The 27,396-nt window shown below is 45.1% G+C and overlaps 1 protein-coding gene and 1 long non-coding RNA gene across 2 annotated transcripts; one reads left to right on the forward strand and one right to left on the reverse strand.

Annotated features, from left to right (window-relative positions):
• The first annotated feature begins 505 nt into the window (after nucleotides 1-505).
• LOC135812608 (uncharacterized) lies at nucleotides 506-1,970 on the forward strand. The gene is made up of 3 exons (XR_010552868.1): nucleotides 506-687; nucleotides 984-1,100; nucleotides 1,809-1,970. It is a non-coding gene; the product is annotated as an uncharacterized LOC135812608 (long non-coding RNA).
• Nucleotides 1,971-20,044: 18,074 nt separating this feature from the next.
• On the reverse strand, nucleotides 20,045-21,001 carry LOC135812955 (uncharacterized). Its single transcript, XM_065326174.1, has one exon. The coding sequence runs from the start codon at nucleotides 20,999-21,001 to the stop codon at nucleotides 20,045-20,047; it is 957 nt and encodes a 318-aa protein (XP_065182246.1).
• Nucleotides 21,002-27,396: the final 6,395 nt, after the last annotated feature.

Consider the following 27,396-nt stretch of genomic DNA (forward strand, 5'->3'; position numbering starts at 1 on the left):
GCTGGGATTGCAACTGAAGCTATTGGGAATCCTCACCTTCCATCACCTTCTACTTTGACGTACATAACTTGGGATAACATTTCGGATAACTGAACAAGCCACAATGTCTTCCCAGCCATGCAGTAACCTATCCTTAGGATGAATGTACTAATGGTCATCTCTCCATGACAATTACCCACGCACACCGAGCACGCTTCTTGCAAAACCATGCATGCTCTCCCATTCCAAAAGTTGTTGTTTTCCTGCCATGTTAACACCGGTTGTTATTCGTTTTCCAGGTTTCATCAAATTGTCACCTATTCTTGTCCTATTGAAACCTGCGAATAATTTGTTTTCAACAGATCATGGACAGGTGCAGTAGGTCAAGGTATACCCATGTTCCGTGTAATTACCAAAATATTGTCCGCTTCTATCTCCATGGACCGTCATAGCAATGGTTTTAGTTGTGTGGTGTTGCCTTATTGTGAGTAACTGCATTGAATGTGGTCTCTTTGTTCCCAGCGCAATGTCCTACTCTCACTGACACCAAGTTCAATTACAAACCTGTTGCCAGTTTCAACACACTACCAGGTACCACAGTATCTATCGAATGCATAACAGGTTTTCTGTCTAACAATAGAATGGAAGTCACCCAGTCTACATGCCAGGGCAATGGAAGGTGGCAACCAAGGCAACCTTTATGTGAAAGTAAGTCTTTACCTCGAAGTTCACCAGTTACGCAAGGAAAACCAAAATATTTAAGGAATATCCAGTGTCAGTTCCAAACAAACAAACATTCACATTTGGCCCTTTTAGTCAAAGCCTGTCTGCGACTTCTAGGTTCGGCCTTGTCCCATGGGTTAGATGGTTAGAGTATTGCTCGGGACAAACAAGGTCTCAAGTTATGGCGGGGCCTCAAAATTCGATGGAGGATGTCACCTGAAGCCAATGTCCATCATCACAAGGTCGAACGTTATTATTATAATACCATTTCTTCTCTCCAGGGTGCCTCTTGAATTGCAATGACACTAATGTGGTGGATTGTCATCATGTAGCGGGAACAGCAGCGGTCAACTGTATTTGTGGACAAAACCTCCAATGGACCATGGGCAAATGTCAACGTAAGTTCCTTCATTTAAAATTGTTCAAGTAGTATAACGTGGTTTGTTTGGCCAGCCCTGGGCAGAGATTTTCTCACTTATCCATGTTGTTGATGTTTTAGATTTATCCTGTGACAGTTAGCGCTTATTTTGTTTCGGCTTTGTTCACACACTTGGTCTTCTGTGTTACTACTTAAAGTAGTTCTTAGTGTCGCTTCGTTACAGGTGTTATTTCTCACCTTTTTTAATGGCACTGTAAGTGCCTTGCCCTCTTATAGCACAAACCCGATTCTTGCGTTTCAAAAGATATGCTATAGCATGTGCTATGATGGATGCAGAACGCTGGTGATCACTAATGTCAATATCAACGTTATTGTGCAGTGGCGCGAGCCAATTGCTTCATGGCATTCTAAGAAGTAGATTATTACTCCAATTCGTCACTGAACACAGCTGTACCACTGGGAATTGATACCAATCATGTAGAGCCTAAATAGCCGGGAATCCATTCGACTGAACACCGCCCGTTTCAGCTGTCTTACTTTCATAAATACATAACGCGAGAGCTACATACCTCTGCGTTGTAACAAGATCATGAGAATTTGGAGCAATATCCGTTTATTGACCATGGCCTCTGCCAAAAGATAACTCTGTTGATATTGGAATTCGCTTGTTATTTGGTATGTCGGTATGCATGATCTGTTTTCTTTGGTATATTGGTTCTATGCACAGCAACACATTGTCCAGAGTTAAACTCTACAACAGTGATGACTATACCCAGGAGTACTACTGGTAGTGGCATTACTGTATCATGTACGCTTGGTTTCCATACTATCTCAAAGCCGTCTTCAGTGACTTGCCAAGCTAATGGAACATGGACTACACTACCATCTTGCCAAGGTTAGGCATAGCTGAGGTGGTACTGCGGGAAAGGGAAAGTGTGAAGTACTGTTGACGCGCATGGGACATGCATGCAGCGTCAGAAATTCAGCGCGGAAAATCTATCACTAATACTATCAATATTCCTGAAGGCCTGGCCCAAAAATAAAAAAAGGATTTTGAGTCTGCACACCCTTAGGAAAATCACTTTCAATGCAGAAATAATATGCCAGAATCAGTGTACTGTGTAGCAAGTAAGAGTCTGTGTAGTGCACTTGTGAAATCGACATGAAAGCCTGAAAACTCACCCCACGACCCGCGACGTGGATAGCCACAGCAGCCCCTGGGGCATAACACTCTAATGTTCAGCTTTGTATGTGAAACACCCTGTCATAGCAGTTTGGTCATGTATATTCTAATCACCCAACATCCACTTCGATTAACCTTCATTGATGTGCCATGTATTAGGTAACAAGTGTGTGAAGAAATAAACGTTATTAATACCGTCAATAGAAATGTCCTTGCAGTGGTGATGGTTGTGTGCAGGAGGGTCTAGTCGGCTGAGAGCGCAGTGTAGTGGTGGAGGTGATATAAACATTTTATACATTGACCGAGAGATATGTCGCACCCTGTAATAATTATATGAAACAGAAAGACATAGCATTATTATGTCTTTCAGTCTATAACGCATGTGCTTTGTGTGCTGGTATCTGTGTGTGTGCATCTGTCTCCGTTATTTTTTGCAATTATTCCTACGGATCCAGCCACTACCATGGGTACGTTCTATTCTTTTTGCTGTCTTACCCTGCACTTGCACTGAATGCACCGACTCATTTTGAAAACACACTATGGACTCTGATGGAGCGCCAAGGATGAATTTATAGGAAGAAAAAAGGACCAAGGAAAACCGAACGCCTCAATAAAACAGTACTGTACGTTGACTATGACAATTTAGAAGGACAATAAGCAGAAACAACATGCAGCACACGATGATTGTTTCCCCGTACAGATAAGGATGGCTCATCAGGTGTGCATGAATTGACTCGGATGGAGAGCCAAAGATAAATTTCTAGAAAAGAAAAAGGACCAAGCAACCAAGTACCAAGATATTATTCAGGCGTTCAGTTTTGCATGATTCCTGTTCGCATACCTTTCCCTTTAATTGATCTTAGCATCTTTGCGCCACACCAGTTCTGTGTAAAGTTGCTATCCGTCCTTGAATCGTGGTTTGACCGTGTTGTCCAAAGGTCTTGCCAGTATCGTCATCGACGTACCTGAACATCCGCCAACGTCCTTCACAGCTGATATTTTCAGCCCGTGCTTATCTTGGTTGCGCTCACCTTCACCTCCTTATATTATTTCTATAACTTAGAACCTTCCGAGATGTGCTAGAGCTGATTGCCAGTTAGGTGTAGAACGTCAGTACCGTTGGTCAGTGTCGTGCAAAATGGCAGAAATAATTAGACAAGAACGATAGCCCTAGCTTTCTAGATGTTAGAATGAATCAATCTGCGAACGGCACTGTCGCATCCTTTCTGAACTCGTCAGCCCAACACAGAAAAATATGTGTCCAACCTGATAGAGGCTGAGAGATAATGGATTACGGGATATGCCTTTGGGAAATCCTTTAAATAATAAAATTTAATATTCAAATACTCAGTATGCGGACAGAACTGCTTCCTCCTTGAGAACTCATCAGCGCGGCACAGAAAAAAGAGGCCTAACCTGGTAGCAACTAAAGTGATCAAGCCAAAAAGCAAAGATTAAAAATCCAAGTGAGTCTTACACATGACACGTAAGTACTACAAAAGTGAGACCTACAAAAAAGAAAAAATGTAAGTGTGACAAGTGAGCAGGAAAAATGGGCCTCGAAAGTGCAGAAACAAATCATAAACAAGGGGTGTAGACTCACGAAAAAACCCAAGTGCTACAACATGCTCTTCTTGCTTACAAAGATCAGGCTTTTGCGTCCGAATACGAATAGCTTCCAGGCCCTCCAGCTGCTGTAAATATCGGACATGACAGTTTACGGAGAAATAGGAATCACTATACACACTCACACAATCGAGACGTGATAACAAATGCAAGTACACAGCTGACTTCTTACGAACTTCACCCTTATCAGCTCCATCACCTTCCCTTCCGCCTGGCTCCCCAACGTCTGTTCAATCGCCATCACCAGCCGCCTCATCGTCATCGGCTTCGCCGTCATCCGCCGCATCGTCATCCAACGCATCTTCACTGCCAGTCAGTCTCCCTGATACGTCTTCCACGGGTCTCTGTTTGTAGCTTATCAGCGCCTCCAAATTGTGTTTCGCTTTGCTCCTGGTTTATGTTTCCCTTCGCTGCTCTGCCCGGGCTTTGCCCATTCCTTGAATAAATCTCCATTGAGTAATTCGCAGGAGACCTCCAAGGTCTCTTTTCGAACGGCTCAAGCGCTGCAGTGAGTCGCGGTGCCCGGACAACAGGATATTGTGCCAAAGAAATGGGTTCAGTTTTGTGATTGGTGGTACTGTGGCTTTTGACGACTCCACCCCAACTCCACTGGTGGTGGTTCCAGTGGCGGCAAGGGCAATGATGGGGAAGCCACTTTCGGTTGGAATAGTGATCCACCTCTCTTCCTCTGCACCGTGTGTTCGACATTACCGCCAATCGCAGAATTTGAACCCACTGCTACGTGCCACGTTGATTGTCAACGCTCAACTAACTCACATGTGTGACAAATCAAAACAAATTATAATGCAGAATAGAGGTGTTATAAAGCCTACACGACACAACTATCACAATGAGAGGGAGAGGCATACAGAAGTAGGTTGCGCTTGATTACACGTCACAAAGAGTACTGGTTGGGGAAAAATATAGGTGAAAGGTATACACCATGTGAAAGCCAACAAATCATCATGGACATCCAACTTCATTATCTGAAAAATGCTAAGTACAAGAGGCAAATACTTCACGAACCTCGAACATTGAATATTCATCCAGTGGTAGGTGAAAGGAAGGCTGCTGGGGTGTGGCATAGTTGAGAAGTGTGGGATTCTGAAGCAACGTATCCATCCAGATCTGCAATGCAGGGTTAGCATCTATACTCTTCTTCTCATTCTGATTGACTTTGCAAATTTTGATAGTTGTTTCGTGTAGGGTTCATTCTGCACCTCCATTCTGTACTATGCCCTTTGTTTTGATTTATCACGTATGTGAGGTAGTTGAGTGTTCACACTTTGCGCCAGTATCTTGCCAGTATAGTGAGAACAACGGAAGACGAATACAATGACTTTCTGACGGCAGAGCTGTTCAATGTTGGATAACCGAAGTGTCTTGCGCAGGAGCTGGGTGGCAACGGGATTATGCAATCACAAGACTGCGCGGAGCAGTGAGAGAGGGGTAGAAGGAGTATGCGGCGTAGCACCCGTGCCACATCCGCGAGCTTGAAGACTCAGCGTATCCCCACGCCGCGCCTGCCGGCTCGCTGCCTTCCGAGAGTATCTACGGGATATGGGAACGCCAGTTCAGGTCGTCATCGATGGGAACACCAAGGTAACTTGCTGAGGCCACCGTAGCAAATTTTATCCCCATTATAGCGGACGAGACAAAACGGCATTGGCTGCGCTCGTGGCTTTACGAACATGATTCGGATTTTTCTCTTGTCAAGGAAGACCCCGAGTTCCTCCGGCGATTTATCGAGCTTTGTGATGCTTTTCAAGAGCCTCTGAACAAGGAACAATGGTTCTGAGGATGGAAAGTCAATGACGATGTCGTCAGCAAACTCCTGATGGATAATGGCGGGAAGAACTTCATTTATAGCGTGAGTGTACAAAACACACCGAAGCGGACCGATGACAATTGCTTGTGGCACACCTCTGTTTCTGGACACTTCATGAGACAGCCTTCTGCCTACTTTTATCCGTTGGCGACTGCCCAACAAGTAGCTTGTGAAACAGTCTAAGATCATACCATAAAAATGCCCCAGTGAATGCAGTTCTGTGATGAGGCACTGATGTTGGACTCGGTCAAAATATCAATCATGACAATGCCAGTAGTTCTCCTCTGGAACGTTGCGTCCTTCCATCGGTCCAGTGCTCGCACAAGGGCATCCTCCGTCCAGTGACCGGAGCTGCATGCAAATTGCGTGGTAGGGAGCTTTTGTCGTTGAGGTACTTGTCCAGTTGGTCCTTGACAAATTTCTCTTAAGCGCAGTGCTCATTCGACGCAGCGCTGACGTTACAGGACGTAAGGGGCTGTCGGGACGGCTGGGGTGAGCGGCTAAATCTTGTACGATTCGTACGACACGTGCTGCAGTCTGTTCAACAGCGAACGGTACGAGTCATAAGGCATGTAGTAGTAGGTTTTTCATTTTGACCCGACGAGACCATACGACGCTTGCAGATCACAGCACGAACAGTTCACCAGCCACACTCCACGAAAGCAAGTAGTAGTACTCCTGACAAGTCTTGTTTCGTTCCATAGAGATAATAACGGGGAACTCATCAGAGGAGAAGCAGTTGTTGAATGAAGGGGTTTAGCTGAATAATGCTATTTTATAGAAAAGATATTGGCGCACTGAGGTGTAAACACTCAACTAACTCACATATGTGACATATCAACACAAAAGGAATAGTGCAGAATGGAGGTGTTCAGAACCCTACCAGACACAACTATCCCAAGTGCTAAATCATTCACAATGAGACGGAGAGGTACACAGGAATAGGTTGCGCTAGTTTACACGTCACAAATGGTACTGAGGTAGTGACAAAGATAGGTGAAAAGTAGACGCCAAGTGAAAGCCAACAAATCATCACGAACGTCTAACGTCACATCTGAAGATTGCTAGCGGCACAAGACAAATACTTCACAAACCTCGATAATTGAAATTCAGCCAGCGGTATAGTGAAAGGAAGGCTGCTGGGTGTGACATAGAACTGTGGGCTGCTGAGGCGACGTATCCATCCTGATCTTGACTGCAAGGTTGGCGTCTAACGCTAAAATCCGAACAGCAGATCAAATCCTTCCTCTGGTCAATGGCAGATTTCCTGGTCCAGGAGAAGTCATAATTCTTTGCGCCATCTTCAATAGGTCCGTCAAATACAGTAGTAGTAGGTTTTTCATTTTGACCCGACGAGACCATACGACGCTTGCAGAACGTCAGTCACGACTTCGCCTGACGTATTGCTGAGGTGGTGAAGCAATGCCTGTGGTTTTTGATACGACTTTGACTGGCCAGTAAATTTGTTGATGGTTCGGAAGGCAAATTCATGGACATGCGTACTGAAGGACTTAGGAACAACTTTAAAACCAATGGTGGACCTGTTAGTCTCTCTGGCTGTGTTGTGGACGGTGATTATTTCTCTGAAGATCTAATGTTTATGCCATTGTCGTGTATTACTGTACATGGTCGTTTTTAATTTTTCAGTCAGTTCAACACCACGATCAACAACGGGATCAACAATTGGATCAACACGTGAATCCTCCACGACAACTAGCGGTATGTACAATCTCAAATGAGTTGAGGATAGCAAGTTGTAAAAGTAATACTCAATTATTTTTAAGAGAGCATGTATGAGAATACCAAAGTATGTGTGCAAGTGGATCTCTCCGATTTCGCTCAAAATTTGCAGGTATTTGGGGTGTGGATCGATCGTGCAAAGCCCTTGAAAAAGTTTCTGAAGGTAACCTTGAAATTTGGATACCCCTCAGGAATGGCCGAAATATCACATTTTTATGGATCTAGAAATGAGTCACGCCACAGCGCATACGAACAAGCTATGAACAAAACTCCATCAAGCCAACATTGCCTCACCTTAGAAGAGTTCCTGGAGCGGTACCGCTTAGCCACGCCAGGATCCCAGAAGACGAGGTCCATCACCCCCTGACGCCACAAATGATCGTCTTGAAAATAGCCAATTTACAACCCTGGCAAAACAGCCAGCTACGTCCTCAATTGGCCAGAACTATACACCGGCAGATAGTAGAACACCTCTTCTAGCGCTGAGGACATGTCCCCCATCTTCCTTTTGGGGTTTTCTTGAAATAAACTTTTTTGAATTTTTCCACTCGACCATGCTGAAATACGGCCAAAGTCATACCTGCGCAGGAAAGCTCGCCCCTCCGCGACGTCTCCTAAGCATTTTCTACTCCAACACTACTCCCAAGGCCGCAGAACAAAGTGTATTGTTGGCTCTGACAAGGAAAAGCAGCGGTGATCACTTGTCACTCCAAACGACAAGCTTCTCCTTGCGCCACCAATAATTTTTTGTGCGACTGTTGATGCAAAAGTGACTGAAGGCCTGAGCGCAGTTTTTGAATTTTATTGCAAGATGCACGATGAGATCGCGTGCTCTGTGACGTAGGATGACGCTTCCATATCACGACACGCGGCCATCGATCGCGAACGTGACTGGAACGCTACTCGGAACAGACCATGATGGCCGCGAGGTAAGATGAACTGTATTTCCTGCTTGATCTACTGAAAACCCTCACAAACTGTCCTAGGAGTGTTGCAATAGCAGCAAGCCGTTGAAATATGCCCCACGTACAGCATGGAGAGTTATTCATCTTTCACACTTACCTCCTGCAATCCGAACATAGTCCAACGGTAAAAGTCCCTTGTTTTCATGTCGATGCTCGACAAAAGCTGCAAGCTCGGTCGCTTTGTGTTGACTGGCACGCGAGCAGCACTGGCTGCACGAACTTGTCGCGTGAACTGCATGAGAGATTTCTTACGTCATAAAGAATATGATTTCATCATCATTTCACTGGTCTTCGACTTACATGGTCAGGGAAAGTCCCGATTCGTTGGCCTACTACACGGTCATCGTGTTCTTGAGCGCAGTAACAACACAAGTGTGATCACTTCCAGACCAACGGGCGTTCAAGGCGAGTAACAAGCGCACATGACGAAGGTGACTCTGAAATCGCGTGAGACATGATCCACGCGACTTGGAATTCTTGCGTCACAAGGCACGTGATTTCACCGTCCCTCTTGTAGTAAAATTCAAGAATCCGCGATATTCATGTTAAAACAAAATGGCGTCACGATTTATTGAAAGTGGTATAGTTGGTGGTACGAGTGTTCAAAACCATCTGAACTTCATACTGTTCGTCTTCTTTTTGACATGCTCTCTTTCCATCGTCCTTAGCTTTTGTTTGTTGAGAGCTGTTTTGGCTTTCTCCTATACCTCTTGGGTATGCCAAGTGATGGTTTTGAGAGGCTGGTGATGGCTGTGAGCGAGAGTTTGCCGATCGGCGTCGTCCTCGCTATAGCGATGAAAATACTAGTTACTGCGCACCTGGCAGATATCACAACACGTCGGAGCGTCCAGGAGCAAAGGAATCTTGGGTTTTCACTGGAATCTAGTTCCTCCAGCATCGTGTAGCCCACCGGCGGTGAATGGCCGTCCAGAAAGGTCGAACCTGGTCTTCTGCAGCATCTCGCAGTCCTGCGAGGCATACTGAATACGCCTGTCATGTATTCTACAAAAAAAAATCACGAAGTAGTGGACTTTATAGTGATGAGTCTATCCTGTATGCTGCAAAAGGCGCAGGAAATGTGACTGGTGTCTGTAAACTCAGTGACTGGACGCCAACACCCCAGTCTTCTCCTGCAGGATCTGTTTGACATTGACACTATGCAGTAGGTCGGCATTGACCTGGTTTGGCAGCTATCGTAATAGTATCTGCCTGGTTGGATGTAGCAGGTTGGCGTTTGCTCGTCGTCCAGTCCGGAATTTTCTTGTAACTCAAGGTGGAGTACGCGCAGGGTTTGTGATCATCCCTGTTCACTTCAATATTATCAAACACAACGTTCCCTTTGTCACTCATCTTATCCTAAGTACTGAATTTGCTGACAATATTGCACCACACTTGTCACAACCTACCGCCACTGCTGGCGGTGGCGACTGGTTCGTCAATGGCGGTGACCAGGCTGACTGACTAGCTTCGAGACAGCGGCCTCGTTGTCAACCCCGCGACAGCCTAAAGGTTGATTTTATCGATCCAGCCTCAGCGCCATGTAGACGATGCCCTAGTGACTGTGTGTCATGGATTGCCTTGCCATCAGCGGTCATTGCCGTCCAACTTGGTGCAGCCCTCAACAACTGGCTCAGCCCATGGGGGTCTCAAGTGGACAAAGTTATTGCCAAAGTAGCTCAGAAGATTGGTGCATCGTGGTGTAGGTGAGCACATAACTAGGACTTCCCAGCGCCTATTTGTCCAGGCTGCGATACTATGTGACATGCTGTACTGCACATTCTTTTCAGCACTGCAAGGCCGGCAGCTGGACCGACTGCAGGGGCCGCGCACATGCAGGCCGCCTGTTGCCAGTGCAGCATTCTGGAACGTTCCTTCCTTCTGAGATCCGTGGAATAATAACTTTCTTTGCTTCAAAGCAAGTTGCTTACCTTTCTGTTGTGCTCCCAGTGTCCTTACAACAATAACCTACAGCAATGTTTTATTTCCCTTTCCATTCCCCAACCAATGAATACTACAATGTCGATTCTATTTCTGAATACTTTAGTGTGTGCCCGCGCACGCACGTGTGTGCGTGTGTATACCTCACTCGCCACTCAAAGTTCTGTTCCCCATTACTGGAACACTGCCTGTTCTTTCAGGACCTGCCATCATCTGCGGATGGGCATTCAATGATTGTATTGTGTGTGTGTTTCATTCAGAATCAGATCCGCTATCGTTGCTACTTGAAACAAGTATAAGAGAAAATCTGTGGGTTCACATCCAGTGCATTTGTAGATTTGCGTGCTTTTCTCGCCACGGGCGCATACATGGGACATTGTGTGTGTGTGTGTGTGTGTGTGTGTGTGTGTGTGTGTGTGTGTGTCTGTGTGCACAGGGATATTGTCTGTATCGGCTTTTGGTACTAGTGTTCAGGTCTGTGCTTGCATGTGTGAACATGAAATTGTTCGGTTCTGTGCGTGCTATTGCTATGTTGTATACTATTGTATGTATGTGTGCATTTCCTCGAACAGTGTAGATGAGCGTGGAGCCGGAGTGCATTCATCCCTCATCAACCACTTCCCCTTGGGCTTACGAGAGTTTTTTCTGCGTACCTCTCATTTTTGTTTGTTTCTCTCTGATACTGTATTCATGCCGGTACCTGTACCTCGATGTGTTCCTCTATCTGCAGTCGCCTTTATCCTTCGGTCAAGTTAACGTTTATTGTGCTCTATTTATCGTGCGAATAAAATAAACAATAATAACACAAGTCATGCTAGAGTGACGACATGTGCGTGTAGTAGGGTTGATGCGATGGGTCGTTATAATTAGGTGGAACAGAACACACATTGGGCAGATTGATTGGGCATCATTGATTGTGCTCTGAGTCTAAACAGTGAACATAATAATTGTCTCCAGTGACAGACTGTAGCGGCTAGCCTCCAATAGGTAGCTGGCACTAGTCGCTACTGCTTGTTTGACAGGTGCCGCCAGAACCCCTGTTGTGTCATGCTATATGCACATGCCCTATTCTGGGGCATACTGAGGTACTTTGATTTTGTTGACTGCATGTAGACAGCATCCAATAGTAGTACTCGTAGACCTTAGCCCTTTGTAGGTCAACCACCATCGCATGGATCGATCGGTGACTATGCACTTGGAGGTTGGAATAGCCCGCGCTGAACAGATCTTGCCATGGCCCAGGGAGTGAACTCGCTTACTCGACTATCCCGGTTTTAGTTAACCAGCATGAGTGGTGCAATTTGTCCACACCATGTTGCGAGCTCACAGTTGTTTGGGCAGGTTTTGAGCTGCACCATGAAACAAAGCGAAATAACGGCGTGACTGTAGAGCAAGGAAGCGGCGAGACGGCACTTCCAGGACGAGACAGGCAGTAGAGATGTGTTCACAGCACGAGCAACCTCTCAAACCCTGCCGGTACTCCACAGTTACAAGAAAATGTCGGACTGGACGACGCGCCTATGCAAACCTGCTACATCCACCCAGGCAGATAGCTGCCAAACCAGGCCAATGTCGACCCACTGCATACCGGTATGTCAATGTCAAACAGATCCTGCAGGAGAAGACTGGGATGATATTGGCGTCCAGTGTACGGACACCAGTCACATTTCCTGCGTCTTTTGCAGCATACAGGATAGACTCATCACTATAAAGTCCACTACTTCGTGATTTTTATTTGTAGAATACATGACAGGCGTATTCAGTATGCCTCGCAGGACTGCGAGATGCTGCAGAAGACCAGGTTCGACCTTTCTGGACGGCCATTCACCGCCGGTGGGCTACACGATGCTGGAGGAACTAGATTCCAGTGAAAACCCAAGATTCCTTTGCTCCTGGACGCTCCGACGTGTTGTGATATCTGCCAGGTGCGCAGTAACTAGTATTTTCATCGCTATAGCGAGGACGACGCCGATCGGCAAACTCTCGCTCACAGCCATCACCAGCCTCTCAAAACCATCACTTGGCATACCCCAGTGGTATAGGAGAAAGCCAAAACAGCTCTCAACAAACAAAAGCTAAGGACGATGGAAAGAGAGCATGTCAAAAAGAAGACGAACAGTATGAAGCTCAAATGGGTTTGAACACTCGTACCACCAACTATACCACTTTCAATAAATCGTGACGCCATTTTGTTTTAACACGCATACGGTCCATTGCGCTCATGCTTTCGGTCACTTTTGCATCAACAGTCGCACAAAAAAATATTGGTGGCGCAAGGAGAAGCTTGTCGTTTGGAGTGACAAGTGATCACCGCTGCTTTTCCTTGTCAGAGCCAACAATACACTTTGTTCTGCGGCCTTGGGAGTAGTGTTGGAGTAGAAATTGCTGAGGAGACGTCGCGGAGGGGCGAGCTTTCCTGCGCAGGTATGACTTTGGCCGTATTTCAGCATGGTCGAGTGGAAAAATTCAAAAAGGTTTATTTCAAGAAAACCCCAAAAGGAAGATGGGGGACATGTCCTCAGCGCTAGAAGAGGTGTTCTACTATCTGCCGGTGTATAGTTCTGGCCAATTGAGGACGTAGCTGGCTGTTTTGCCAGCGCTTGTAAATTGGCTATTTTCAAGACGATCATTTGTGGCGTCAGGGGGTGATGGACCTCGTCTTCTGGGATCCTGGCGTGGCTAAGCGGTACCGCTCTAGGAACTCTTCTAAGGTGAGGCAATGTTGGCTTGATGGAGTTTTGTTCATAGCTTGTTCGTATACGCTGTGGCGTGACTCATTTCTAGACCCATAAATAATGTGATATTTCGGCCATTTCTGAGGGGTATCCAAATTTCAAGGTTCCCTTCAGAAACTTTTTCAAGGGCTTTGCACGATCGATCCACACCCCAAAGGGAACCTACCTTCAAATTTTGAGCGAAATCGGAGAGATCCACTTGCACACATACTTTGGTATTCTCAGACATGCTCTCTTAAATATCGTCGAGGAGACAAAAACCGTAGTATTGAAATGAAAACAAGTATTGAAAATCAACTACTAGTATTCAATGCTTTGTGGGAAAGACACAAAATGGAAAAGTATGAAGAAAACATTGACTGTAACCAGACTCGCAACCAGGACTCGAGCCAAGGATCTTCGCTTGAGGCCAGCGATTCTCTAACAACAGAGCTAAGGTGTAGCAATCATCCCATCAGAGACGGTTGAACACTTTCTTCTGACTTCGTAACTCACACTTCCTGTTCATCCACACATGCCGGTAGGATGAAGCCCTCACTTTATCTTGGGGCTCCCCCCGTCTTAGTTTGTACGTGAAGTGTGTGGACGTGTCTCCGCAACGACCACCGCAACTGGATCTCGCTGGAGGTAATGGCAGATATATGTAAGTTGGTCTAAGCACCTTTATGGCAAGTACACATTCTGCGACATGCGCCAGAGTCCAAACTAGACGACCAGCCGATCCGCGGCCCGCCAGGACTGTTAACTTTATCAAGTCCTGCAAGCAACACATCCAGACTGGGCACAGCAGGCGCAGCGTCTGTCTGACGCAGAATATCACCAACCACTTTATCAGTGCCGCCCACTGGCGAATCAGACTGCTCCTGCCCGCAATAGCTGTGCAACGGTGTGACTGCGAGTGCTGCGTCACAGCTGTTATGCAGCCGCTTACTGTTAGACTACGGACTGTTAGCGCAATACATCTATAAAATTAATAACATTTTTTGTTCAAAGAACAATGTCAAATCCAACACCACCATTCTTCTGTGCATGCTGAACGGTTACACTGGTAGCAGAGGATGGATGGTTCGACCTCCGCAGCTCCAACCACCTGATGCGTCACGAATCTCCAGAAGCGAAGAGCCTCAAGGTGGGTAGCAAGGACCAGCAACGGAGGTGACCCAAGACGGACAGGAGTAGAGCAACGTAACGATGCGACGTACATGGAATGAAACGTGAGGAAACAGCTAATGGCGTTGTACGCTCAGACAGCCTACAGAACGAGTGCTCAGTGGATACTGTATGTGACAGCTAGACTGAGGCGGAGTATGTCGCACAATTAATGACGTAATATGTTGGTTGCAAATTTGGAGCATAATTTGGCAGGTTCACACTTTTTGCTGCAGTTAGAGTGTTCTGATATATTCTCAGATACATGTACTTGAAGTACGTGTAAGTAACCATGCTATGGGAGATGGGGATGGCGTAACAGTGTGAGTGCGAGCGCTGTATCACAGTCATTATGCTGACAGCCTGCGCGCAATTCACCTACAAAAAATATTTTTTGTTCTGAGAAAAATGTCGAATCTGACACTGTCATTCTGTGCGTGCTGAACGGTTACAAGCTGAGCATCTGAACGGCTTCTGTAACTCTGCTCTCAGACATATGTTTACCAAACTGGCGTGGTCGACCCTCATCAAAGCGAACCCTATGACCAGTCCTGCCCTTTAAGCCGCGCTGGATCGTTTCGCTCTCGTCGAGGAGCTCGGTAAAATGTCCATCTTTCCATAACCCAAGGGAGCACTCCAAGTGTTTGCCGCAATCCTTTGCTGCAGTGGAACGCCCTACGCGTTGTAGTGATAAAGAGGGCAGCATGGAGAACCTATACCAGGAATCACCACCAATTGAATGTTCGTAGTTCCATAGAGAGCAGCCGAACAAAAGTCCCATTGGGCGCAGATCAAGAAGATTTTGTTGCCATCGAATGACCTTATTATAGGCACGGATGGAAGTATCGCATGGTAAGGTTGGAGGGTGTACCTTCCTTTGGGGGCATTGAGACAGGTGCATTATCCGACCCTTTAGCAGGGCCTTAACTATGCGGTAAGTCAAAACACAGAGGCAGCCGGGGACATTCAACATCAGGCAAAGCGCATCCACTGCCACATTGTGTGTGGTTGTCAGATATCGGTGAACATCCCGAGAAACCGATCGTGATAATATTATCTTCCTTATTGGCCTTGGGCCATCGTGGAAATATAGAGTAATATTTTAGGTTAATAAGTTGGCGGAAGGCGTGTATGCATCACCATTTTGCTAGGTGTGTTCTCTACAATTCGAGCACAAAACATGAACGCAGCATGTTCAGATCTTCCATCCAGTTCCCATGACATGTTTTTCACTTCGAAAGATATACTTTGTAATGCAAAACCATAGATCGTAGAACTGAGTTCAGGCAAACAAAAATTGAGGTAAGAATGCACGTACAGTATCTGTAGATGTTGGAACGTACAATGTGCTGTGTTCTCTCACCTACAGCGGAGAATCAAGCACAGACGTCATACACACTTGGGACTGTGATCGGCGGTGTTGTCGGCGGAATGTTTTTCGGGATAATAGCAACAACGTTGGTTGCTATAATAGTCTATCGGAAGATACAAAGCAAACCGGTGAATACCGAAGTTCCAGGTCAGACACAAAATACAGCATATGAAGACGCTGACATTGCGGAGAGTTCCCTCACTAAAAGTGAGGCTTATGGTGTGGTAGAATCCGCCCCGCAACCACAGTATGAATTTGTTTGCCCGCAGTAACTTACTGATTTCGCGCATTTTCAACATTTTCTGTAGTTGGGTGTGCTTCTCTGTGTTCTTTGCCTGTTGTTTTGCCTCAGCACAATTAAACTCGGTATACATTCTTGCATTTCTACCCCGTCGCAACGATTTTCTCAATCAGTTTTTTGCAATACCTCAGTTTGGTATTAATTTTTTGATAGTTTTACTCTAAGCAACACATGGCAGGGGTAGCCAATGACCACTTTGCGTGGCGATTGCAGGGTGTTTATAACCACAACGTACTCTCCAACGCCTCCTTTATTCTCATTCTATCTTTGTATTATGTTCCTCTGGGAGCGTGCTCCCAAAGAAGTCAGCGATAGACTTTCAACCGTGACTTTTTTCCTTGCTGCTCAAACGCTAATCTATCTATTCTAATGTATGTCTTCAACTCATGTTGTTCTCCGTGGAGCACACAACTCATTCATAGCTAGGCTCAGCACACTCCCATGCCTACCCCCAAACAAAATTTGCAATTAATCGCGCGAGCACTTTTCCAGGGTTATTAGTAGTACTTATAATGTAGATTGTTCTCCATCAAGTAACTTGTAATGTTGTTTCTTCTTTTCCAATATTCTGAGATGTACTTCATATGCATACACACACTTCACCTCGTCCTTTCCTCTCAATTTTTATCCCGCCTTTATTTCTCACTTTTCTCTTGTACAACTGGTTCATAATTCTATCCTTTTTGCAGATGTGTTTTTCCAAATACACGTAAAAAAGAATATAATTGTTGCATAGGGCTTTTGGGATTGCAATAAACAGAACAAGCTCAAGCGCAATCTCATGAATGTTTTATTGAGATGGCCTGAACATAGTTTTGAGAGAGTGATGATGGAGAAAGAAATAAAACGAATGTGATGGGAATGTAATGTGAAGAACAATAATAGGAACATACAAATAATCAACGAGGAAAAGGCGACGAGGAGACAATAACTTTATTAATGCGATTAATAGTATAAGTGAAGCGGACATTGCAAAATGATGAATGAGAATACATGTATCTAAAATGGTTGTTCCTAATCGATTTTCTTGAGACTATCATCAGGGACCACTATCCGATAACCTATTAGTAGTTTGTTTCTCCGTATATCCTCTATTGTGAGACGATTTTCCCTGATAATAGTCTCAAGAAAATCGATTAGGAACAACCATTTTAGATACTTGTATTCTCATTCATCATTTTGTAATGTCCGCTTCACTTATACTATTAATCGCATTAATCTACGAGGAGCTAATATTTTTAATATAGCTATGAATAGGATGATGGCGACAGACATCACACAACTACGTTACTTGTTCGACATGTATGTGTATATATATATACACTGTGCTGCGCTGATGAGTTCAAAAAGAACGAAACAGCATGCTGTCCGCAGATTGTGTATATATATATAATTATATACTCAATCAATACTCAATCTCAATCTCAATATATGAGCCCCAGCCAGCGAAAACCAGCACTTGTGTACTTGATATCAATCATCAAAATGTGACGTCAAAGTTTGGGACGCGCAGTGAGCTTGCTTTTGAAGATTCTTTTTCGATCGAGTGGGTGTCTTCGTTGTCAAAGGAGTTTCAAGTTTCTTCAAATGAGTCTGGTCAATTGATTTTAGCGCTAGGTGAGAGCTCGTCAAACGGAGATTGAGTTTAGACACAGCGATGGCAACAGGTGGCGCGACAAGGACTTAGGTTCAGAGTTGTCAGCGTGAGACTCCCTGTACGAAGCGGCGCTGAAAGTTAGTTCGCGATCGGAATTATTTCTTTGGTGGCGATCTCGCTGAGTTTGTCCAGCAGTGGCGAGTCTCATATTCATAGCAACGAAGAGCCCTCATAAAATCGACACTGGATGCTGGTGGCGACGATAGTCAGTGCTGGAGTAATAGCGACTGCGAGGAGAAGCTGAATGTCAACCCGCTGAGCGTTCCGTATTTCTACATCGACAACAATGATGTTGCAGACACTGATGGAGGGCTTCTCACGGCGCGAAACAGAGCGTAGTATTATTAGTACTCTACCTTGCCAGACGACGCCAAGCTGGCTGCTGCCTGTGCTGAGAAAGCGGATTCCTAAAAAGTCAAACCGGCTGAACGCTTTGGGGCAACATCTTCACGTGCTACGAAACGCGAGTATTCGCTCATATCATCGAAATACAATTATGCTGAAATCATGGTCTGAGTGAAAGTGTGCAAGGGAGTGGATGTCAGTGGTATTGGTCAGTACATCTATCAGTATGGCAAGCTTTGGGACAATGCTCAAACTGCCAGCACAGAGGTCCCTGAACACAATTTGGAAGGCCAGCCACCAATCATCGTTTTGCACTCTGGTGTTGTAAAGAAGGTAGTGGTGTATACGGAATATCGTCACACTTCTGAACTACTCATGCCTGCAGCACCAAGAGGGCAAGCCTGACTTTCATTCTATTTACTTACATGTACTTGTTCCACATCACAATCAGAAACTGTAGGATCAACTTGCATGGAGTCACTGGGCATGGATGCTGCGCCAACTGTACCGAATCTTGACCTGTGTGACTTCAAACTCTATTTTCCATGCTTTGGCTTATCAGATTGTCACCAAACTTGATAACTTGAATGATTAATAGTGTAGAATCAATTTCGAGCGAAAAAATAATTTTTGAAAAAATTACACATGTTCAGGTTTCTGCTGGCTGGGGCTCATATATCTATTTGCTTCTAAGCACTCCCAGACTCCTTTGCAGCCATTCACACATTATAGGGTACCTCACTTCAAACTCTCCAACTACGGTCTCTTCGCTGCATACGTTCACTTCACTTCCCAAAAAACAAATAATATTAGATATAAATGGAATGCACCAAATTTTCGGGCATGGCCCATCTTCAGGGTGAAAAAAACCCATTCAACTAAAGCTAACAAAAACTGAAACGAGTATATATGCTGTGTGGTGCGGTAGTGCTGGAAATCTTTGTATGTGTGGAGGGTAGCAGCAATGGTGAAGTGTGTTGGTAGACAGGGAAGGAGCGAAAGAGACCAGTGGAGAGCTGTGTCTGTAAGTGTGAATATGTGTTAGTGCGATGTGAAGGGAAAGCACGAGAAGTGTGGTTACCAGCAGCAATGGTGAAGTGTGTTGGTAGAAAGGGAAGAAGCCAAGTGGAGAGCTGTGTCTGTAAGTGTGAATATGTGTTAGTGACATGGAGAATAGAATGCAAAGCATGCAATGTAGCTGGGTCCATGGGTGTGAAGACAAAGATGACGACAACTATTTGCTAAGCACTATATAACCATATAACCAGCTAGCACACATAAACATCAAATATCAAATATTATCATAATATATTCGCAACATCACAGTCTACCACAATTTACAACACCAGCATCTAACACAATAATTTCACACTGTGTCCAGCAGTCTCCAGCCACGATCCCTGTTAACACTTGGGCGTTTATCACGAATGAACATTGCTTCACGTATACGACGATTCACAAGGGACGACTGCTTGGCGAGAATTGATTCATTGGTGATGGGTGTAGATGTGATTGCTTGTTGTGGGTGGTGTTCTGCATAGCGTTCTCCCCATGGCGTCTCCAGCGCTTGCGCTTTGGCCTCTCTGCAATGCTCCTCAAATCTCTTCCTTGCAGTTCGCTCGGTCTCGCCAACGTACTCCTCGGCGCAAAGTGCACATAACATCGAGTAGATAACATCCTGAGACAAACATTGACCACTCTCCATACCAGCATCACATGCACGACATTCAACTGGTCGCCCCCTCCCTCTTCTTTTCTTATACACTTCCTTCGGGCAATCAGGACGGGACAATGATGACGATACCAACATATCCCTTAGTGACCGACCGGACTGGAACACCACACGCACATCCTTACTGAAAGACCTCACCGTACGACGAACATCACGTGCCAAACGACCATTGACGAAGGGCAGTTTGATGATGGATGTGTACGATTGTTGTCGTTGTGTGGTGGATGATGGTCTTGGTGTGCTTGCATGGTGCTTGGCTGCTTGAATAGCGTGGTGTGGGTAGTCGTTGTCTCGTAGTAATGTCTCAATCTTCTTCTCTCCCCGCTACCTCCCCCTGTCGGTTGACGCGTTGCTGTTTGCGCGCCGAAACTGCTCCTGGGCAACCGAACGCTTCACCCCAATGGCAATGAAGACTCGTACCATAGATGGACACCACTATGACTGGGCTTAACGAACAACTCCCACTGCACAACACCACTCGCCACAGAAATAGACAAGTCGAGGTAGCTCACTGTGTGCGAGACATTCTGCTGGGTGTGTTCTACTGTGAAGCGTATGTCTGGGTGTCTGCTGCTCAAGTACTGCACGAACTTCATCAACTTGACAAGACCATGACACCATACTACCAGACAATCATCGATGTAGCGACGATACAAGCGAGGCTTCCACGGAAACATAGCCATCGCCTCCGACTCCCGCTTCGACATGAAAATGATTGCCATTGGGGGTGCGAGATGGTTGCCCATTGCCAGGCCTTTCCGCTGCCTGTACTGGACACCGTCAAATTCGAAGTAGTTGGACGATAACACGACTGACAGGAGCTCCCGAACATCCGACAGTGACAGGTGAAACATATCTACTTCCTTCCGATGCAACTCCAAGAACTCCATGACGACATCAATGCTCTCGACAACTGGTATGTTAGAATACAACGAGACAACATCCAGTGAGGCAATGATACAATCATCGGGAAGAACACCAACATCACTAAACACGTCAATACACTCCTTTGTACTGGTCAAATGTGCTGGAACGAACTTCAACAACTGATTGAGGATACGTTCCAGTAACAAGGAGACATTATCCATTGACGAACCGCACGTAGACACAACTGGGCGCAGCGGAAGACCTGGCTTGTGGTCTTTGGGTAGACCGTAGAATTGGCTCAGTCGTGAGTTATGTGGGAGAATGGCTTTGGCGAGTGGTTGTGGTAGCTTGTGTTGGGTGATCTCAGCGACTTTCTTGCGTGTGTGTTTGTCAAGGTCTTCTACCTTCACGTCACAGCGCTCATAACTATCCCGACACTCCAACATGACATTCGCTTTCTGTACATAACTGTCATGAGACATCACTACAAATCCCTTACTCTTGTCAGATGGCTTAACAAATCGTGAACGCGAATTGAACACATTGTGCCCCATGGATATATACTGTCACATATAAAGTACAACTTTTTTGGAGGCAGGAAACTTACGAGGGAAATAAAAACTACAAATCTCAAGCTATGGACGAGACCGTTCTCGAGGTCTCTTCCTTCTGAATGTGTTTGAAGCTGTTTATAATGTTTAAACTACCCAGCCACCTTTGCGTAAACAAAAGAAGTTTCATTCCCGTATCTATGCAGAAGACGTTACTTCAGTAACGTCTGGCGCTAGCAAGGGTCCACACAGCTTTAATTTGGTATTTGTGTGTTTTTGTGTTTGTTTGTTTGTGTCACGCCTGGCGCTATCCGTATCTGACGGCAAAAAAGCATAGGATGTTATAAATTTTTCAATTCTCCTATTTGTTTTTCAGGCATATCCTGGGATTCGAACCCGCACTATCGCCCTACATGCATTCCCCCATACACTTCGGATTCATACCCATTCTTCCAAGTTGCTTCACGTTGTTATCTTGCGTTTGAAAGCCCTATTTGAATATTGCGGGCAGCTGTATGTGGCCAGCGGTGTTTGATGGTACGGTACGGTACGGGAGACGGTGTCCTATTACCCTCGATCGTACCTGTCCCATACCTATCCCCTACCGTACCGTACCATCAAAGACGGCTGGCCACATACAGCTGCCCGCAATATTCAAATAGGGCTTTCAAACGCAAGATAACAACGTGAAGCAACTTGGAAGAATGGGTATGAATGCGAATTATACCATGGTACGGTACGGAGGGCCTGTTTTCAGCCAATCAGCGCTCGTCTAGCCATGGTTATATTGGCCAGTATAAATCCCGCGCGGGATTTATATAGAATATAAATCCCGTTTATATAGAATATAAATCCCGGTGCACGGTACGTACGCTAGGGCACTGCGACCGTACATGTTCACTGCCTGAAAGGCAGTGAACTTGTACGGCGGCAGTACTCCAGCGCACGGACCATACATAAACAGACACAACGGACACCACATGCGCGTGTACACTCCACACAGAACGGCACACTGACGAGGAACAGTACACAATGGAAAAGAAGAATGACCTGGAATTCGTCTACAGAGTATTCTATTATACTGAATCTGAGGATAAAGAACGTCGAATAACCACGAAGTATCCCGAATGGGTCAGCAATGTACATTGTACTTCGAAGAGTTGAAGATCATCAACGGACTGTCTCCTTCGTAAATAAGTTTATAATACCAGTGTACATGTACTTCAACCCGATTGGAAAAGGCTACAATAGATTGGATTGAAATGTGATACAAAACAGTGTATGCAAATGCATCTTCTTGCAAGCAAAACTGATTATGAGATGCCGCATGTGAAAATCAGCACTGTACCATAATTATAGTAACACTTACTCCCAAAGAGTCCAAGCTGTAATCTAACTAGTGACGGTAGTTTGATTCAACGGCAAACTCCAGCACCGCAGCAATTCAGTCGACTTCCGCACCGCTCACGACTCAAGACAAGATCATGAAGATGCTACAATATGCACTGGAACTGAAAGGAAATCTTATGCCAAACATCCACGGAGGAATCTCCTTCTGACCTTGCTCGACCATTCTTTCAATTGACAACTGATAACCATCAGAAGATGTTCATGTACTGCATGATGTAGGAGATCTCCAAATAGGTTCGTTGTCATGTTCTGGAAATGCGTAGGGGTACCTGGCATAAGTAGGATATGACCCTCGTAGTCGGGTTATACCGTACCCTCATATAAATCCCTCCTGCTATCGCAGTCGGGATTTATATTCAGCCGGTATAACCCTCTGACTCGGGTTATATCCTCTACGTGTATGGGGGAATGCATGTAGGGCGATAGTGCGGGGTCGAATCCCAGGATATGCCTGAAAAAATAGGAGAATTGAAATATTTATAACATCCTATGCTTTTTTGCCGTCAGATACGGATAGCGCCAGGCGTGACACAAACAAACAAACACACAAACACACAAATACCAAATTAAAGCTGGCCACAATGCATATTCAAATAGGGATTTCAAATGCAAGATCACAATGTGAAACAACTTGGAAGAATTAGTATGTATGCGAAGTGTATCGGGGGGTGCATGCGTGCTGGTTCGAATCCCAGGTTATGTCTTAAAAAAAAAGGATTTTTTAAAGAATTTATAACATCCATATGCTTTTTTTTTCTAGGTCATCAAGGCAAAAAAGCATAGCGTAGGGCCCTGAGCTTCCTAGCTCTCTCGTTTCTCGCCGGCCGAGTGAAGCGAGTGAGGCGAGAAATGATTTCTCGCGCAACAAAATTATTTTTCTTGCGAATATGGAATCTGATGTTTTCTCTTTTTGTTGCTGTTCTTTTTGCTTGACTCCTTCAGTCAGTTTTTTGTGTCTCAAGAGTGTCCCCACTCTCCCACCCTTCATATCTGCCAATCTTTTCCATTTCTTTCTTGGCTGTAGATATGTTGTGCCTGTTTTTATGCTGGCATCTTGCCACTTGGGGTTATACACCCGGTTTTTTCCCTCATTCGTGCGTCCGTCGGCGCGAGGGTTTTTTCCGGCGGGTTCGGTCCAGAGAAATTAATCTGACGGTCCCAAGTGGTGCTTGTCCTGGATTATTTATGTTAGATGAATGTACTAATTCCTTCCTCCTGGGGTCTGTCCCCTGTTATTGCTCCTAGTTTTCTTCTGCATTCCGGTTCCCATCTGGCTGCGGCCTACTACCTTCACTCTGTGTGCTCCTGCCTCTGGTGTCTGGGTCCATGTCGTTATGTCGGTGTATGTGGAGCGAGAAAAATGAAATATATCTCAAGTTAGAAAAGAGTACATCGGCCTAACGAAAATGACGTTCAAGAAGTGATACGACGGACACATGACGTCAATGAGGCATAAGCGAATGGAGAAGAGTACCGAGTTGTCGAAGCAGATCTGGGACCTGAAGCGCAGGACTGCCGGGTTCAGCATCAGTTGGTCAGTTGTCGCCCAAGCCCCAGCATACTCCAATGCCACCAAGCGCTGACTTCTCTGTCTGCGTGAGAAGCTGGAGATCATGCATGCTGACAGAAGGGTGAACATCAACAAGCGATCGGAGCTAGTAGCCAAGTGCAGACATGAGAACAAATTCTACCTATCTAACTTCACACCTCCAGCTACCTAAACCAGGATTACACCTGATGTCTGGCGCGGATCTTGCAAGTATATGCATAGAATCACCGCTTGACTTTATTTGCGCTTAAGTTTTATGATACCACTAGCACCTTACCACACTATATCAAGAACATTCGTTGAATTTTTGTAATCTTTGCTGTCTGATAATCGCCGCAGGCGTGAAGCTCTAAGTCACAGCCAACCCAAGTTCCGTATCCCATTCTTTTCTTTTGTATGAAGCTCTGCACCCCTGTGCATTGAGCACTCTTTCGAGGACCACACCCAGCTTTCCGTGTGTGTATCTCTCACGTTAGTTGTTTACTAACACTCCTGACCCAACTAGTTAATGTAGAGTCCATTTGGTGTTTTATTTTACACAGTGTGTGGTCTTCTTGTCTCACTTCTTACGTTCTCTTGTTCTCTTTCACTCTTCTTTATCTGCTCTTGTGAATACAGTCTTCGCTTAGTTCGTCACCTAGGTGTAATGATTATCACCCCTGTGATGCTCCCTATTTTTCATTTGGTCTGGTTGCTTGTAATTCATTTGAAGAGAATGCCCGAGAACTGGTTCATGAATTTCATAATCCTTATGGATGATGATGGCGAGGAATAGCTTGAGTTTGTACTTGTAGTTTTCTCTTCATCTTATGTATTTGGTCTATGTAAGGAGAAAACAGGACTAAAGACCTACAAGTTACGCTATTATATCCAATAAGACTCCAAAGACATTGGCGGATGTACATGTAGGTTGAAAACGATACTGGCAAGACCATCAGACAAAACGGTCAAACCACACTAAAAGGACGCATAGCAACATACCACACAACTTGCGTTGCTCTAAAGATTCAAAGATAGATCATTCACAGCTGAGACTTTCAGCATGTGCTTGTCTTGGTTGCGGTCACCTTCCTTTCCTTATGTTCTTTCCATGACTTATAAACTTTCAAACCAGCGCTTTGGCCGAGTGGTTGTGGGCTTGCCTGCAAATCACAAGGTCCCGAGTTCGAGACCCGCGCTGGGAGCAGGAAGCGTGTACTGTGCTAGCAAATGCGCTGATGCATTCGCGAACCACTTTACATGCAGTCAACTGCGCCGACACCCACGGTCAACTGTGTACTCACTACTCGGAGTGAGGGTAACATGGATGCAGCTAACGAGGTTAGCCCCCTTGTCGGGCATTGGTTGTGAGACTTACCACCTCAACCTCGCCGTTAGGTGCTGCATCTACCACCCTGGTATCACAGGCATGGTGGTGGCCTGGCACATGCGAAAATTCCTAAGCTGGTTGACAGTGGTTGTGTTTCTGAACGGAATTGTATTGCCAGTGGTAACGCGGACGTGCAAACTTTATTATTACTTAGAAACTTTCACTATCATTATCACTCAGGCTGCAATATTCATAATTATAGACATATTCATAAATGACATATCTTCAATACCCATGAGCTACATTGTATATATTATGATATAAGTATCATAATTATTATTATCATCGTTCTAGCTCATTTTTTCCCCTGTCATAGTCCTGTTTATCATGTTCAGCATAAGCGAAGTTGTGGATCATGCTTGCATGGTTGACTCCAACGCGTACATGCAAGTAATAATAATAATAATAATAGAAGCTTTCAAACAGAAAGACTGGTGGAGGGCGCATCCAAGACTTACGAGAGCTGATAGTCAGTATCGTTGGTCAGTGTCGTGCAATGTTTTCGATCTGATTGAAGTAACTGGTGGTGGTGTGGATATTATAGCGTTATATGTAGCTCTTGGGTCCTCTTTTCGTTTTATAAATTAGTCCATGGCTCTCCACCCGAGTCTATCGTATCTGTGTAAGAATTATATAACAGACGTATAAAAGTATCTCGCAAGAATACGTTGTGATCCTTTTTTGGTATTGTTCATTTTTAATTTTCGCTATACATCCTTTATAATGGTCAGTTTTGCAATTTTTTATTCAGTACAACGTTGGTTCCTGAAAAGCGTCGTGCGAAGGCTTGTTCGATGCATTCTTATATTTCTCATCGCTCCTACTTTGAGTATCATTTTTTAAAGAGAACATGTCCTATGCGTTACTACTATTGAGAACTTATGACTGACATTCTGAGGATGTGGAAACATTCGACGACCGGACACCTAGCGGCGACACGGTATAATTATTGTGATGTGATGTGATGTAGATTCATAGATGCGTTGGAGCTAGGTGTCAGGTCGTCGAATGTTTCTCCACCTTTTTGCAAAGGGCCTTATTAGCAGTTCTGGAGAATATTTTGGTTAGTGTTTCCCGACTTTCCTCCAAGCGTTGTTGTCGTACTATCTGACTGTACGTTTTCTCGTTACCCTGGTGGACTATTAGTCATAACTAGTAACTTATGGGCCCTTTTCTCTTTACATGTTCCTACAACTGTTCTACGCTTGGTAAGATTCGATTCCAAGAGGGTCTTTATTGTATTGCATTGTCACTGTGGGCTGTGTTTATTCTGCGACTAAGATCCTAGCTTAAGCCTATGCTGAGCCGTACGCCGCAGCATTTCTGTCTCCAGTTGCCTGCGCAGTGAGTCCACACGATGGCATGACATCTCCTAATGCATGCACACAGACTTTGGTCGTATGGATGGATGGCCTCAAGCACGCAAACGCCTCAGTCTTTATTGGAGACTTTAACGGCTGAACCTGGAACGCGCAAACTGCCAGTAGCTGCATTTCCACGGCAGAATGCGGAACACAAGCCTGCATTGAGCACCAAGAAAAATCCACACGAATACCACGCTGGGAAAGCCCCTGTTTGCAACGCATATCGCGCAGTTTGACCGAACTGATCATTATTTGACAGATAGACTACTTTAAGTGTATGTATATAATAAAGTATGGTGGGAGTATGATTTTGGTACGCTCTAGTCTCTCCTCTGCTGCATCTCTTAGTCAGGCCAGTGTGTCTGGCCATCATCTGTTGCTTCTGCCAATCCATGGTATGGTTCACCTGAAAATATAAACCCACTGAGATTTGTAGCAATGAGCTTTCGCCAATGTAATTTGCATGGCATCTGTAGAATAATTCAATAACAACCCGGGCCATATTAAAATATAAAATTCAGGATTTGAAGGAACTTTTGTCTTGCAGATTTATTTGATAGTGCTTCTCCGTGTGCTTAACTGTTGTTTTTTATTACTTTCATTATGACAAGATAATATACAAATTCTTAGAAGA

This window comes from Sycon ciliatum, chromosome 3 (genome assembly GCF_964019385.1).
Source record: "Sycon ciliatum chromosome 3, ocSycCili1.1, whole genome shotgun sequence".
NCBI lineage: Eukaryota > Metazoa > Porifera > Calcarea > Leucosolenida > Sycettidae > Sycon > Sycon ciliatum.